Source organism: Lagopus muta, chromosome 9 (assembly GCF_023343835.1).
Source record: "Lagopus muta isolate bLagMut1 chromosome 9, bLagMut1 primary, whole genome shotgun sequence".
NCBI classification, from domain to species: Eukaryota; Metazoa; Chordata; class Aves; order Galliformes; family Phasianidae; genus Lagopus; species Lagopus muta.
In genome coordinates, this window is record NC_064441.1 from 7,716,061 (window position 1) to 7,733,428 (window position 17,368).

General features: G+C 41.9%; 1 protein-coding gene across 12 annotated transcripts in view; it reads right to left on the reverse strand.

The window, feature by feature from the left end:
* The window catches only part of LOC125697360 (guanine nucleotide exchange factor DBS-like), a 141,720-nt gene that overhangs the window by 90,053 nt on the left and 34,299 nt on the right, over positions 1 to 17,368 (reverse strand). For 11 of the 12 annotated variants that reach the window (XM_048954440.1, XM_048954439.1, XM_048954436.1 and 8 more), the window contains 2 exons: positions 16,906 to 16,989; positions 6,615 to 6,729 (listed from right to left, as the gene is read on the reverse strand). In XM_048954440.1, coding sequence (XP_048810397.1) covers positions 6,615 to 6,729; positions 16,906 to 16,989 — 199 coding nt within the window. Of the gene's footprint in view, positions 1 to 6,614; positions 6,730 to 16,905; positions 16,990 to 17,181; positions 17,365 to 17,368 lie in introns of those variants that run through there. The other variant, XM_048954444.1, reaches the window with a different exon arrangement.

The following is a 17,368-nucleotide window of genomic DNA, read 5'->3' on the forward strand; positions in this document are numbered from 1 at the left end:
TGAAGATACTCCCATTTCAATGCAATGTACTGCAGTAAGATTCAGGTCTGTTGGATCATCCTCCAAGTCCATTATAAAAATGCAGTGTACAGTGGAGAGAATATTCGGCAGAAATCCACATGAACACAGAAGCCAGCAAATTTTCTCTTTCCAATGTCAGGCTAGCAGCTTACACCAAATGTGAATATTTTATTCACTAAATCTCTCAGCTGCTATCCACTTTGCTGCCAAGTCTAAATGATAAGAATAGTTCAGGATCACAAATTATACTGTGCTACACTGAAGGCAAAAATCTCAGATCTTGCTTTCTCTCCAAATTAGACATCCCACTACAGCCTTCATTCTCCAATTATGCTGACGTCTGACAGAGGCACTCAGCTCCATGGTGTCAGTATATCCCCACAGCCACCACCTTGCCTTCGCACACGACCCAGGTGTTTTGGTGGACAAAGCAGGATTTGAAGTTTTATATCTCACCCACCTGCAGACTGGTTCTAGGGTTGCAAGTATCACTTCAATGCGTTGGCTAAAATAAGCTACTGCTCCTTCTCAGGACTTTTCAAGGAGGCTCTGTGAGGGACTGATTTCATGCTCCATCCCACGTGTGTAAACCTCAAAAATATCCCCCTCCCCCTCCCTCAGAAATCCCTCTCTGGTGTGCTGGACTCAGGGGTGCTATTCTCTGCTTTCCAGCTGTCCTCAGAGTTGGAGAGAAATCCTGGGAATCTACAAAAACACTAAGAAAAATGTCCAGGAACTTCCTTATAACAATCATATCTATACAAGAAAGAGGCAGGCAAAGAGTGTAAGTGTTGCCATAATCAGAAGACACTACAATTAAATATCTAATTATGGATTAAGGTCAAGATCAGTTATATAAAGCGTTTCCTTTATCCCTTTTCCATCATACATACAAGCTACATACCAAGAACACCATTTTATTGGGTTATTTTGAGCAAACTCATGTCAATAATCCACCAAGGAGCATCAACAATATCAACAGAGCTTCTGCTGCAGATCTGCAGGATCAAAATCAGCAGCCAAGAAGCAAAAGTTCTGTGCAAGTCTGGGATGCCATGCAAGTGCTCCCAGTGGTTCTTAACAGCACTACAAACATTTGCTGAAGTGCACACTGATTTTTCTTACAGAATTCCTCTGGGAACTATAAAATTCAAAGACAATAGATGACCTTTCCTCTCAATCAGTGCAATATGCAGCTCTTTACACAGAGAACAGAAAATGTAGCTGCAGAAGTGCTTCTAAAGCAGAGATGATAATTCAGCAGCTTATTCCTTCTTATATATACAAATATTCTTCAGTAGACAAATCGGAGTTCTAAAGTTTAAAAAAAAAAAAAAGCACAGTGTGATATATATGTGCTTGCTTTAGATTCTTAGACAAAAAAAAAAAGATTCAGAAGGTGGCACCAAAGAAATTTTGTATATTGTAGATTGTTACAGAAAGGGTGTGAGAAACTACTCGCAGCCTGGGAGTTTCCAATGCTACTTAAAAATTGCATTGTTTTTTAACAAACACTGATTGCTTTGGACATCTGGAGGGCATGGAAGGCCCAGGCAAATGACCCTCAGCCCCCAGCCCACCAGGCAGCACCTCTGGACAGGCTTCCCATCTCCCACTGGAGACTTGTAGAAGCTCCGGTGTTTTCCCTCTGCCTCGACCGCTGATGTTGCTGTCTCATAGATAATGTTTCAGGAATTTTGGTTGTAACTCAAAAAATCAGCAAATTCTTTAAGAAGCTGAAAATCAAAAGCCTCAGGCAGAACCAAAGTGGGATGGGATGAACTTCACCCTTTACTAGCCTTTCATATTTTTGATAGCCGTGCCAATCTTTGAGGATCGTGTCAGGGTGAGAAGAACAGAAATTAAGAGGACAATTTCAAATGAATCAATGGATCACCAAAATATGACCTCTACTTTAAAGTAAAAGAGAATGTATTACTGTAATCAGCACCTAATTAAGTCTTCACTGCTCAGACACACAGAATCAATTTGCAACTGCTGAATATCTCTCAGACAGTAATTGGATGTATGAGCCAGGCTCAAATCTGAGGCAATTCCATTAAAGTCAGTGATTTACAGCAAAATGACCAACAAAATAGGCATATTTAGCTGAAGATAACAAAATGCTGATATTGGTCTAAAGAAAAATATTATCCAGCTAAAGCATATTAATAAATACTAGAAAAAGCTGTTTATAAAATTCATAGCTAAGCCACAAGTAACTCTGTCCATATGCACCAATTCACACAAGCTGCCTGCACACAGAAATTGCCCTGTTTTGCCCATCTGCCTGGTTTGAGAGATTGGCTAAGGGCTTTCTAAAAGGAATGTTTGCACACAGAGGGTTGCAGGCCTAGAAGAATTCAGAATCAGACCCTTACAATCACACCTTGGTAAGCAAACTGCAAAGGAAGTGACTGACAAGACAGCATCTGCCAAAGGCAATAACTGTGATTTAAACAAACACAGGAGTATTTGTGCCAAGTAAAACTTGCCTCTGTGTCTCTGAACTAACTCTTAGGTTTCATTTTTAACAGTCCCTCAAACACGTAGAGAATAAATCACTTAGAAGAGAGATGTTTGTCTTTTCTCAAGTACCTTCCCATGATCTAGCAGTTCATTTTTTTGAATGTTCTTCTGCCACAGGGATTTGTAACAGCACAAAAGCATCCAGGCATCAGTTACAATAACAAAAATTAATTTCATAGATAAGAGCTTATGAAATATAGATACAGACAAGAAAATACAAGAGGAGCAGAAAAGGAATTTTCTCATGAAATGAGGCTTGGCAAGAACAGTCATAGGGGAGGGCTGGGGAATAATGAACATATGGGAATAGAAGCACTGCTCACCAGTTGCCACTGCAAATCACACAGCACTGCAGGTCAGTTAAAGAGACAGGCTGAGGAAATAGAAGGTGAAGTAGGTACTGATATACTGGAGTTATTCTTGGATTTAAATACAAGGAAATATCAAAGGAAAGCAGAACTATAACTTGTGTGCATGCAACCCTATCACACGATCTAAAGGAGAGCAGATCACAGAAGAAATGTGAGGGGTTGTCTACATCACCCAGGATCATTCTGGCAGACTGTGTGTTGTAAATCCCAATGGCTACAGGTGGCTGATGCAACATGAAGAAGGTCCTGACAAGAGATGGACCTCTGAACACAAACAAAACTGAAAATGGGCTTGTGAAGCTGGTACACAGCTGGACTTCAGCCTTCTGCAGTGCTTTTTTTGTTGTTTTTTTTTTTTGACTAGACAGGGCTGATTTAAGACCTAAGTTTAGCCAGGGAAACAGAGAGTGTCAGCAAGTGATCTTGTTTCAGTCAGCACACCAAAAAGAAAGGCCATGCCAAGGTCTGAATACTAAGGGATGCACACAAGCAAGTGGCTGAGGGACGGAACCTTGCCAAAATGGCAGCGTCAGTGCAAGCTGATGTCCAGCTGAGACCCCATTCACACACGTATCCAGAAAAAGGCAGTTTGCCTAAAAACACAGACACTGTCAATGATTTCTCAGTGACAGTACTGTAATACACAGCTGGCAAGTAAGGTCCCTTTCCCCGAATGAAATGTTTGTAATTCAGTAAGCTGCTCCATCCCCAGCTCTGAATTCAGGTTAGCCCTTGTACACTGAAGGCCCGAAGGTGCCGAATTTCCTGACCTCTTTGGGAATGAGAGGAGAGCATCTGTTTATCAAAGCAGTCTGCTTTAGTTGAAAGAGAATGGAGTTCTGGCTGTAAAGTGAGCAAAAAAGGGCCTACTACAGATATCTACTATAAGCATCCACATATAGAGACATGTATTTGCATATGCCATACCATCCAATGTTTATGCGTGTGTGTGCATAGGCCCCTTCTGTGGGGCACTCTCATGACCAGGTTTTGAAGTAGAAGGAAAATTAATAAGATTACAAAAGTCTCACGGGGCTGATCTGCCATCCTTGAAAGCAGTTCATATTTTAAAGCCTAGAAATGCTATGTTTGCTTACAGCACACCTCAAAATACTGCATTATGCCACGGCTGAAAAAGCAAACTTACTCAGCAGCTTCAAAGACAAGGTAATGCCTGTGCATCCAAATAACAACACTTGTTATCCACCCTTATCTTTTCAATGTTTTGCCATATGGGCTTTGAACACCAGCCATTCCAGAGGAATTTAGGAAGTTACTAACTCACTGAATGATGTCATTTGTGACCACAGACCTTACCTGAACAATAAATCTTATTCTGCAGGATACAGAGATACAGACACTACAAAAGACAAATATTCTCTCTAGAGCTGTCTGAAAAACTACACCAATTTCTCTGGCTTATGGAGCTATGAACATGGAACTACCTTCTACCCTAAACGAGGGGAACTGCTCTTCAAATGACACTTCATCCTACCTGATTTATGACCATACCCTCTGTAACTCTTCTAGAGTTTGACACTATTCTCTAACCTTTATCCTGTTATTTGGTACTTAAACATCCTCCTGAAGAATAAAACAAAATGTGAAGTACTAGCAGCAAGATCACATGTACCAGAAAGCTGTCACAGTACACATCATACAGTAGCATTGAATAAAGTAACAAATGTAGTCCCTTTGCAGCCTGCTAAGATGAAGGAAGGACTCACTCTGCGCATCTATCAATCAACTGCAGATTCACAAAGCTCTGCTGCACCCAAACAGGTTCACTATTTACGCACACGAAGATTTGAGTTCTTAGAACTATGCCATAAGTCACCCAACCAAAGCTTGCCACTCAGGTTCTTCCTCTTCTAAATTAATACCTTCATCCCTCAATTCTACACAAAAGATGACAAGTTTCAAATAGAAAATAAAGAAATGTACAGTCAATCTTTCTAAATGCACTACAACAAAAACCAGAAAACCCCTTGGATAACTGGTGTGATCCTGACTGTGTGATCTCTGATTGAACCTAAGAGTGAGATCAATGCGCTGTGTTGGTTCACATTCCAGCCTGTCGCTGACGCTACTGGGAATCGCTGTAGCATATCAAATACAAAGAATCAGCAAACTAGCTACTATTGCTGCTTTATTAATCCCTGAAGATGGTGATCCAATTATAAAGCTAGTAAAGAAATAAAAAGAGTTTCTCCTGATAGAACAAAGGACCTACAGAGTTCAGTGAAACAATGAAGCTGTTAAACTCACAGTGTGTGGTTTCTCTCAGCTTGCTTTGGCAACTCCATAGGAGAAACACATGTAGGTGGAGCTGGAAAACTTCTTACCTAAACTTGAAGGAGGCACGTTTTCCCCTCATCATCCTCTAAGCACCTTTATATATGAGACCACAGGAAATAATAAATCCCTGCTGTGCTTCTAACTAGCACAAACAGCCATGGTCCAGAGACAGGATCAGGGGACTGCAAAAATATTAAGCTCTCTTTTTGAATAAACAAAAAGTAATTCAGCAGCCATGCCTTAGCCTGTTTCCTCAGAGTAGTAGAAGTGAGTTTGTTTTAATCACTTGCACAGCTGCAGGCAAACAGCAAAGAAAACATCCTAGAAGAGCAGATTCCCAATAAACAAAGCACCAGAAAGCACAAGGTGCTGCCAGAACCCTGTCAATAAGGCACCCACCTCTCATTCCCACCCTCCTTCAGTGACTTGCTGGCAGTTGTTCCATGAGAGCAGTATCTCTGCTATTTTTCATTCTTTCACTATGATAAGGCTTTCAATATGTCTCCTCCCGAGAACACAACCCACACACAGCCCTCAGCTTGTTTGACATGTCCCTAAGCCAGCCAACCACAAGGTCACAGATTCTCATTCCCAACAACATTTCCCATCTTCTGCAGCCCTGCCTGTATGACACTTGGTAAACTTAGAGCATGGTGCCTGTGCTGTTAACTTTGCTCATCTGCCTATATATCCTATGCAATTCCAAGCCCTGGCTTGTAGGCTGTCATGAAATAAACTGTATGTTTATACAAAGAAAACAAAAACAAAAACCTCTGCACTTCCATTTCCTGGGGCAGAGGGAGAGAGATTCTCATCAGATGCATTTTCACCAACATTCGGTATTAACAATTGTTCAAGTGAAGTTAGCCTGCCCAGTCAGAGCTTGGTATATTCCTTGGGCAATGTCAAGAAATCTCTTCTTTGAAGGACAGAGACATGAGATAGATTAACATTATATGCCTTTCTACAGTGCCTGTTGCTTGAACAAAGGCTCTCCTCTCTTCTCACACAGATACACACAGAACAAACAGTAACAGGCCCTATGTAAGCTTAGCTCTTTCCAGATGCAACCCTTCACTTGTTAAATTTTGTGTCCCCAAGTGTTATCACAAATAGCCCCAATTTTGATCTGCTACTTTTAAGGCTACCTTTCAGATCTTTGCATCCTCTCACCCAGTTAAATCCCTGAACAGAAAACCTGTTTTGTGTGTAGATTTCTTTCCCATGCAAATGATGTAAGTGGTTCCCAAGGCTTCTTGCATACAATCATTTGTATCATCCTGGCTGGATGGATGCAGAATTGCTGGCACATACTGGTAGCACCACTAAGAGTAGAGAGCCATTGAAGAAGCAAAGCTCTCTTGGAAATAAACAGGCACTTATGCTTAGTCTTACCTGGGAATGCTGGTTAGGTACGTGACCACATTCAGAAAATCCTCATCGGGTATTTCACTGAATCCTGCAAACTCTGGGAAGGTAATAATTGGTGCTCCATCCTTCCCTCTTCCTCCTGTGAAAGAAAGATTGTAAATAGATTAGAGAGCAATTTTATATCATGGGACAATCTGGTCAGTAAACATTGGCACATCACTCACTAAAAAACATCCAGATCCTGTATACACAAGATAAAGGAGCTCTAACAATCATCTGGAAGTGTTCAAGGCCAGGCCAGATGAGGTTTTGAGCACCTGATCTGATGGAAGGTGCCCCTGCCCATGGCAGCGGGGTTGGAACCACTTCATCTTTAAAGTCTCCTCCAACTCAAACCGTTCCATAATTCTACGGCCTTCCTATTTGGTACTACAACTCACCATAGCTTTATTACGCCATTTTACTCCACATGAGATTCTAACCTCAAATCCAGCTTTTCCATGAATGTTCTGCATAATTTGATTAATTATTTTCTTCTATTATTTTGTTTTCTATTTCCAAGTAATTTCTTGTGATAACATTACATTTCCCTATATATTTGTACAACATTTTTGACACCTTCTACATATGAAGGAAACAAAGCGAGAGAGCAAACAAACACTGAATACACTTGTATAACTCGTGACACAGGCTGAAAATCAGTCTAGTCTTAGTTTGTTCTTTGTTAAGAACATGCTCAAAGTACTGAGAATATTTAATGAGGACTACTTTCCTTCCTTGTTTCTTTACATCCATCTTCATTACACATGACATGAAAGTCATAGGCAGCAAAGTCAAGAAGAGCTCCTACCTGAAAGACTTCCTGATCCAAACATCTTTATTCAAACATCATGAGACCTAAGTAACCATGGAGCTGAATGCTTTGTAACAGGGCAGTTCTCCTGACCCAATGCTCAGCAATAGGAGATGCTGTAGTACACAGCATAAATCCTGTTTACTCACAGGACCAGTCCTAATTTGATTCTGATATCAAACCTGGGCATCACTTGTGCCACAGCAGAGTTAACAGGACTTTTCTCACCAGCTTGAACTCAAAGCATAGCATAGGCAAATAAGGGAGTAGCACATAATGGAGTACAAATCAATCAACATATATATATATACATATATTTCAAACAAGTGTCTTATGCTGCTCAGACAGGGCATTAAGGACATAATATTGCTTTTCACTGAGTCTTTCTCCACTTGCTGCAATCTCTGAATAAGCCCTTCTGTTTTTCAGCAGGCCAAAGCCTTTCCTAGAAACTCAACAATGAGCGCAGACCTGCAGCACAGAGCTTTCCTAGTCATTTATCACTCATAGTAGTTTTGCCCAAAGAAAGGCCATGCTTTGGGTTTCCCTTTAGCGAAGGACGAGCTGTGAAACTGACACAAAAATAAGTGTGCTTTCTTAAGGAAGTTATTCAGTACATTATCCCATAAGGAGCATAAGGAGGAAGCAGAACCTCATGGAAAACACACAAACCCTCATTGCTTTAAAGTATCCTCCAAATCCCCCAAGTCTGCTTCCACAGACCACTGCTTTTCCCTTTTGTTAACCACAGCTGATGCCACAAACCAGCTCTTCCTGCTCCTGTCTGGTAGCCACTGCAAAGATACGCTCCACTGATTCCCAGCTCTTTCCATGCAGAGTTCCTTACTAGTCCTGATCTCTGCCCAACCCTCCCACTCAGCTGGATTCTTTGTCATCCACCCATGGAGAGCTGGGATGCTGAGGAATATAACGTTTTATAAAATAGGTGCAAAAACTCTGTTTTATTAAATAGCTGGTATGAACACTCTCCATCCTCCTCCACTACACTGCCTACAACAAGCCTTTACCTTTAACTCATTAATCCATACTTTTTTCCTACAGAACCTGGGAAAAAGAAAGTGGATCCTCCGCAGTGCTCCACAGCTTTATATTAGTCATGGATCCTGCTGCTGTTCATTTAATAGAACTAGCTCGATTCTGCCACTGTTGGACAGCCAACCAGCTTTTTCCTTTATTATTAAAACAGCTTTTCTCATTCAGTCCAAGAAAATCTCCTTAAAATTCTGAACAAGGAAACTCTTTTCTTCCTTGACTTCTTGTGAAGTGTTACCTTGTCAGAACAATGCTTTTTGACACCATTTTTCTCTCTGAAAGTCAAATATGACTTTTAGTTACAAGTAAAAATGATTCAGTTATGTTAAATAACCCACAAACTCACCCTGCTAGGGAGAAAACAGGCCTACAGCAGTTCAAGTGGCATTCAGCCAAAACACTGGGAAAAAAACATTACCATTCACACTGCATTGGACCAATTTCAAATTCTGTACAGAGCCACAGTCTCCACATTGATCTGGGATGGGGTAAGTGCTGATGCCTGACTCATCGGCCTCAAGGCACACACGCTGCATGGTCTGCAGTCAGTGTTGATGCAGAATACACTGTCAGGGAAAAATTAGTCAAGAGTTTCCCATAAGTCAGACCGTTTGCAGCAGCCAAGAGATCAGGACCTCCAGCCAGCGCCAGTCAGGTTTGTTACAGATACTTACTGACACCTCCTGGGCACGAACAGTAACCGCCAGAAATACTAAGCAGGACGCTTGGCTGCTCTGACTCTTCTTGCAGAGTTCGGTGCACTCCATGATATTCAACACCTGGTTCCTGGGCACCGTGTTTTGCTATTCATGTATTTCAGAAACGTAAATATGCTCTTAAAATGTGGGAAATGTAATAACCTGAAATATGAAGGCTAAAGCAGAAATACTTGCATCTGGAGTACAAAGTAAAGGTTCCCCTAGATTATCTCCTTCAAGCACCCGATAGTTTTGTTTACCTGCAGTCACACTCACAATTTGTATAAACTACAAGTTTTTCCTGGCACTTATGACACTGCCCACAGAGGTGGTGATGCTCTCTCTGTCCCTGGAGACACTTGAGGTCAGGCTGGATGGGGCTCTGAGTACCTGATGGAGCTGTAGGTGTCCCTGTTCATTGCAGAGGAGCTGAACTATATGGCCTTTAAAGGTTTCTTCCAACTCGAAAGATTCTATGATTCAAATGTCCTTTATGTCCCTTTTATCTTCTTGTTCTTCTTGTTCTTTTACACCCACGTTCACTTCTGAGTTCCTCTAGCCTCTTTTTGCTGAATTAGATAAGAGATGGTGATGAGGCATACTAAGTATGTGGGCATATATTTTTGTCACAGGGTCTTCTCCTATAATAAGCCATCTGCAGCACAACCTTAAGAGTTCTTGGGCCCCCATCTCACTCTCTGAAGTTAAGCTATCGTCTACTGCTACAACTAAAACAGAAGAATGCTCAAAAAGTTCTTTAATATAGCTGTATTTCAAATAAAGATAGGAAGCTCTCAGTTCCTGTTATACTACCATACTACCGAATGAGAGTGAAATTTGAGGGGGATTTGTAATGGAAATCATAGAGAAAAGGCAGGAATGCCCAAAGTGCTGGGGGACAAGTCATAATGCGAATATTAAAAACAGGTCTCTCTCACATCTAAATCTGGAGCATTTGTAGGGAAAACAATCCATATCCAGTTATACAGATGAAGTAGAAGCTACTTGTACATCAAGGGTATCTAAAATGCTCTCTTTTCAATGAGAAGAGTTCCATGCCTTTTTTTTCCCCTGACATCAAACCAAGATTGCTGCAGTATGCAAATTTCTGCAGAACTCGCAAGATGCAGCCCCTTCTTTTTCCCTGAGCCATCATTACTCCTTGTTCTGGGCAGTTGTCAAGAGATTTCTTCCCATTCTTGAAATACTGCTGCTGGCTCTTCAACGCTTTGGCAGGGGACACAAATTAAAAACCAGCAGGGACAGTCTTCACTGAGTTCCACAGCCATTAGGATTGAGCACATGGAATTTGGTCGAAAGGCTCTGTATAGAGTCATTGTTTTTGCCAGGATCGTGTGTAAAACCCATGCTTCTGCACATCACTAGTGAGGAAAAAAACCCTAATTGCTGACCAGAAAATTTTACAATTCATTACTACAGCAGCCAAGGATAGAACAAACTCCAACAGGTCCACTGAAGGGCAAAAGAGAAACTTCTCTCAAAACAAGAAAAAGGAATTTGAAGTAGAAAGTAAAGGCAGAAGGGGGAAAATTGAAAAGAAGCACTGAGCAGAATGAAACATGAAGGCAGCACAAAGCTGAGCAGAATTACACTATGGCTAGCCAGGGCACGTCCATACCATTCAGCAGTGTCTGTGCAACAAAGTAATGGGGCCAAGGACTGCCAGGAGCATTGGAGACTGACAAAAAGCCAAAGCAATGTGAGGCATGAGCTGAGCTCACATGCTGCATGGGAGGAGCAGGCTATAATAGCTTGAGTTTGGTGCAGTCAGAGGAGAAATAAAGATACACTGAACAAAGAGACAGCAGCAAAGCTGGGCCTGGCAGCTGTCTTCAGGCAATGCACAGGCCTCTGTCTTGCCTACCTGCAGCAGCTCCGGGCACCATTAGATGCCACCCTGTAGCTCTCTTGGAGCACTCAGCCTCCTCCAGCGCCTGGCAGCCCCAGACGCTGGCTGCAGGCCAAGGACAGAGGAGCTGGTGACAGTGAAGGGCGCCTCTGCACACAGCAGCAACCAGAGCTGGAGGTTCAGCTGGCAGGAGGAGGGGGAGAGGAGGTTCAGGGCCATCCTCGGGCTGAACTCACGCCAGGTTCACTCCTGACCCCGCCCTGAGGACACCAGGCCCCCACTGGCAGCTGCCCATCACTGCTGCTCAATCACATCCAGGCTGCTGTCAGAGCTGGTCCCAGACTTGTCAGTAAAGACTCACCTATCCCTGAGCACAATACATGCTGCCACTCATCAATTCATCAATTTCCCTCAAGAGGTTCAGCTTCTTTTTGCTCTCTACCTCTGCAGGTAGCCAGAATCCTGCCTCATAGGATTCTCTCCATCTCTTCTCTTCCTGAGCACTTTCCTTATTTTGTTCCCCATCTTGCTCCGTGTTTTTCCTCTTCTCTTGTGGCTTAAGGGCAAAGGGACAGGAAGAACCTGGGTGACAGGACAGAAGTACACAGCAAATGTGGAAGGGAAAAAAGTAGGAGGGATGGCATATAAACTGAATAAAGGGACTGCAAGGCATGGGGTCCAGGGCCCAGGTACACAGCACAGAGTCCCAGTTGCTCCTATTAGATATTTTTCAAGTTCTTAAGACAAATTTGTAAATCACAGGACACAGTAACACCTAAGTGTCAGTGCATCCTGGTTAGCTATTACAACGAACGTGAGGCCAGAATTCAGCTGCAGCAATAAAACAGCTGAAGCATTTTAGAGCAAGAATATGCATGAGGGATAATAGGATGTGGCAGCAAAGTTTAATTTTTTCTTAGCAGTATGAAGGGTGTGATTGACAAATGAGGTGTGAGTGCTGCATTCTGAGAGCTCACACAGCTGGAGTTGCATGTTGGGATGACAGATGTAATAGCAACAAGCAGTTATAATTACAGGCTAAGTTCCCGGACACAGCTGGGGTCCTACGAAGTCAAGCACCCCCCATTTCTGTTTCACCTATGATTTCCAACCAGGCACCAAGCAAAGGAAGGGTTTAGATGCTTATGGGATACATTCAAGTCCCATTCCACATCAAGAAGCTCTTTTTGTAATAGTAACAGCTAGACTCGTGATTTCTAACCATGTATTACCAAGCATTCTGAATCCCTTGGGAAAATAAAACAAAATGGAAAAAAAAAAAATAATACAGGCTATCAGCAGGAAGAGTTTCAAAAGTCTGGCTGCAGTGCACAGCTCCCCAGCCAGCCACAGACACCAACTCATCAGTTAATATTGCAAAGTTTTCTTACAAACTTTGCTGATGTGCAGCCAAACTACTTTCGTTTGCCCACATGCAGAGAGCTCCCTTAGTCATAGCAGAGCTGAGTACAATTCATCTTGTGGTCAGATAGATGAAGGGTTCAGTCATGTCTTGGCTGAATTTTCTCTGCCTAGGTCAGGCTTGCTTTTTCCGTGCTCTGGAATAGCTTTTGTTTTGTTTCTCAGCGTCCATTAAGGGTTGTGAATGCTGAATTTCTCACTGAAGTTGAACCATACTTCCTGGGTTTAGATTTTCAGACAAGCTCCGAATGGTCCTTTCAGCAGGGTCAGGCCAGGTTTTCCAAAAAGCTCAGTTTGAGCAGGAAGCAGATGGCCAAATGCCCTCCAGGCTTTGGAAATAAACTGGCTTTAGAGTCAGTTACCAATCAGCTGGAGTGCACTGATTTAGCAGAACAGAAAGCAAATGAATATCTGCTAACACATTTCATGATAGCTTGTCTAATAAATTTGTGATTTAGCAACATGATCCGTTATTGCTGCAACTGGCAGATTAGGCTCTTAGAGTGATTAGAGATAAGAACAGACTGTGAAGCTGCAGATAAAAAGGAGGTTGATATTAGTTCATAAGAGCAGGTTAGTAGAGTGGGTTATTAGTCCATCAGCAGGACAGGAAGAGTATTTTACCAGAGGGTCTCCATTCTTCAGTAAAAACTGGTTTAGGTCAGGAAAAGAATGACTTCTTAGTACTACCCGGCCCTGTGGTATAGTACCCTTAACAGCTACAGTAACACAAACATTGCTGTTTAGGTGTGCAAAGCACTCCTATGTTGTCACAGCTGTAATCCCATAAGTGAGAGATCAGTTTTCAGGGTAAGGAAAGAGGCAGCAGTGGTTTCAAAACTGGAATTTAACCACAAGAGCCAGCACTCTCACTACATCTCAGAAGCTCAGCAAGGCTAGATCAGCAGATGGAAGAGGTGACCGAAGTAGAGCTACGTGATCAAGGACCTTTTCACACTGCACTACAGCCTTTTCCATGACCATGGCAGTCCTGCAAAGAACACTGGGAGTGTTTCCCTTTTCTTGGCAAGGACAGAACAGTACTAACCAAGATGTCAGTCTGGTAGCTAAAGGACCAGGACACGCAGAATGCTCTCAGTGTCCAATACATTCATTGTAACCAGACAGTGACATAATCAAACATCACATTTATTAGCTAGCTGCATAGTTCCCATCAACTGCTTGACGATAAGACAGCCAGATCCTCTTCTGAGAAGTTTTTACACAGCAGTAGTTGAGGAAAGTACTTCTAAGGAATCATGTCCAGAGGAAAAAAAGAGCCTTTGGTTTAAATCGTTCTACTCTCTTCTCTGCTTTTCTGCACAGGAATATCATGATTTCATTAACCCTGACCTCATCTGCCAGCTGTTAAGAAAAAGCTGATATTAACCAAAAACATTAGCTAGAAAAAAACTCTGTAAAAGTCAACTAGTGATTCTCATTATCACTGGACAGATGGATCTGAGAGCTACAGGACTGGACAGGAGAGCTCAACAGTGCCAGAGGCACAAACTGGACTGGCGCTGCTAACATCACTGAGCTCTGCATGTGCATGCCTGGCAGAGGTATCAGATGCTCTCTGGTGGTTGCAGCCTAAGTCAAAGAAATATCCCCACGTATTCTAAAACATAATAGACCACTTTTCTAAAACTATTCAGTAAAGTTAATGATCCAGTAGCCCAAAACAGTCCACAGGCAATCAGGGAGTGCCTTCCTCCCTGCTGTGATGAGAGTAAAGAGCAGAGAGTTTTATCACAGAATGGCTACTGAGCTGCAATGTGACAGCATGGAAGACCAGGAAATAAGCAACATATCAGGAGATTTTCGGTCTCCATGTAAGAAAGCACTGAAGCACCAAAATGTTTGTGGTTGCTTGTGCCCAATGAAAAGCAGCGTGCTGTGAGGAAAATGAACAGTCACACAACAGAAAAAAAATAAAAGAAGATGAGGTAATTATGTGTGAATTAATTTAGTAAGTGAGGCAGGAGAGCAGCCAGATTTGTTTTCACTCAACAAAAAACAAACAAACAAATCAAAACACCAGAATCTCATTTTGCTGCAAGAAAAAACAGGTAATCCTCAGAGAAATGTGTTTTTAGAAGTATGTCTATTTCTGGCTTTGGCTAAATCTCAGTTTGCAGCAAAGGGACAAAAAGGAGTATTTCTGTTCTTACATTTTTCTCAGCCCACCAGTGGTCAGCAGCCATACGATACTGGGCAAAAGAAACTTCTGAGCAGGTTATGTCCTGCAAAGGGCTGCCGCAGGCATTTCAGAGACTTCAGCAGGGGCACCTGGGTTTCCAAATATAGCTGTAAACTTCTTAATTTCTAAAAAGACTTCAGTCTTAACTGTGCTGCCCTGTTTCTTATCAGGGTATTATTTCTGGACTGTACAGATAAGAATTTAGGTTAACCTAAGAAATCTACAAATAGGATTATTTACGTAGGTGGAATGTGAGAGGCTTTTGGTCTCTGTTACACATATTTGCATGCTGATGAACTGATTTTTTACAAATTCCTCTCAGCCCCTGCCATCCCTGAAAAATTATTTTCAAGAGTGTTGAAGTACCTTAGGATTAAAGAGTTTTATTTAAACCTCTTTCTAACCACTTCTAAGAATAAAAGAAGCAGATCAATGGGAAGAGTTGGATTTGCTGTAATAGCAGATGAGAATACAGGCACTGCTGAGATGATATGTCCATAAGGCTTTTTTCTTTCTTTAATACATATTTACCCCTCGCATTTCTGTGGCATGTTGAATGTTACTAGCTGGAACTAGAAATGGGTTTTTCTTCCTCGAGTGTGGCACTTTCCACCAGTTGCTCATTCCATGCCAGGCACAGTTTTTATTACTGTTCTTAAATGTTACAAGCTAATGGAGATTAAGAAAAGTGGTCCTCTGTACATTTACCAGATAGACATTGCACATGAGGCACTGAATTCCTAATATGCCATGCTGTTTACACCAATATAAACATTTTCAGACACTTGGGTCTCAGTTAAATCAAAGGCCTTGAAAACAATATTGGTTTGAATAGCTTTGTGTGTTTGGTGAGTGGAAAAAGCAAGCAGAGCATTCTAGAGAGACCCCCTGATAAGTGTTTTCTTGCTTACGACGAGCAGAAAAATAGCCCAGTTGTGATCTGGCTGAAGCCATTATTGAGCCCAAAAAGGAGCTGAACAATGAATGATTAGATCTCCCCGCTTCCTTCCTTGTATTTAGAATACTTTACAGTCAGTTTAACACTAATAAAAGGGATGTGAACAGCATTCCTGATGAAGTTCTTTATGATAACTGGTTTCAAATTTGACAACAGACCCTGCATTTGGAAATTCTCATCTCCCACTCAGTCATTTTTGCAGTGAAGCATAAAGCATAGCATAAAGCGGAAGGTGCTCCCAGCTTTTCCTGAGCTCCTACTCCTTCTGTGACCTTGCATGGGATCTGTGCACTTCACAACAATACCAGCTTACTCGCTATCCTCTACAGCAGAGATGTCCAACCCCTGCCTGCAAATCTGTTCATGTAACATTAGGCCAGGATTTCAGTCGGCAGCTTGGAGTGTCCTTAACAATGCAAGATGCAGCAGGGATTGGGCCTGCTGAGCTGATCATCTGCAGAGCCGTGTCTGTGTACTCTGTACTGTGTACCCAGTGTTCCTCTCCACTAGAGAGGAACAGGCTGTCCAACAATACCTTATGACCATCTGAGTATTTTGTAGAAACTGCTGATAATTTACTGTGTGTCTATGGGGAAGAAGAAAGGCAAATTCTCAGTTTCCTTATTTGCAGAACAGGCAGAGACAAAAGGAGTTGCTAGAGACCCTGAAGTCAGCATTTAAAAAAGTATAAAGAAGCCATTTTAGGACCCAGTTAAGGATTTCTCTTCTGCAGTAGCCAAAGTGTGTTAAATAATTTGGCAGATATTTCAGTATCAGCTATTTCTCTGGGGCAGAAACTGCGTCACTTTGTGTGATTGCAAACTTCAAGCAAACAAAGGAATATGGAATAATCAAATCTTTAAAAGATTAGAACCTTACACTATAGAAATGAATCATTTCTAAAACAAAGGCAAATGAGGAAGAGGGGGAAGGACATGAATAACTCCCTGATAAACCAAAACTTTTCCCACAAACAGCATGCTTGGATATTGTGCAAATTCTTGTACAAAAAGGTTTATTTATTTTCTTACCATTGTGAAAAGCACAGAAAATTAACTTGTCTCAAAAAAAGAGACACAGTAGGCTGGCATTTATCAGTTCTATGCACTGTAAGGGTCTGATTATGACAGGCCTTTTCACTGGCAATATAAAACTGCTATTGTGACTGCTGTGCAGAACTGAATAGTAACAGTCAGTATGACAGATTCCAGCACATTTCCAAGAGAATCCCAGAATGTAATTATGAGAAACTTCTTACCTGACAAGATAGCAAATTGTCTGTGTAGCTGTTCTATTATATCCACTGCAACCAGCGGCCGTATCTCCTGCTGCATGATTTCATCTGCACAGGTGAAAACAGAAATCTTCAGTGAGTTAATGAAACCCTAATGACAACTTCTACATCCTCCAAGAACTCAGCCAAACAAAGACGATACTCAAATGAAAAGAGCCTGGCTCGACTATTCGTGCAGATGTGATATGACCAACATGGAGAAGTTTATGGTACTTACGGTCTCATCCTCAGCCTACTTACTTCTATCTATTGCCTAGCAATTTCTGAGAGCTCTTCATAAACCAGATGTGCCAGAACTTGTCACAGATTTGTTCAAGGTGACAGCTTGCCCCTCTCTAATTCATGTTCCATGTTTATCTACTGAATCTGGGCTCCCATATTAAAGCAGCTTTTCAGTCTTTCAGACACTAAAGTCTACTTCAGATAC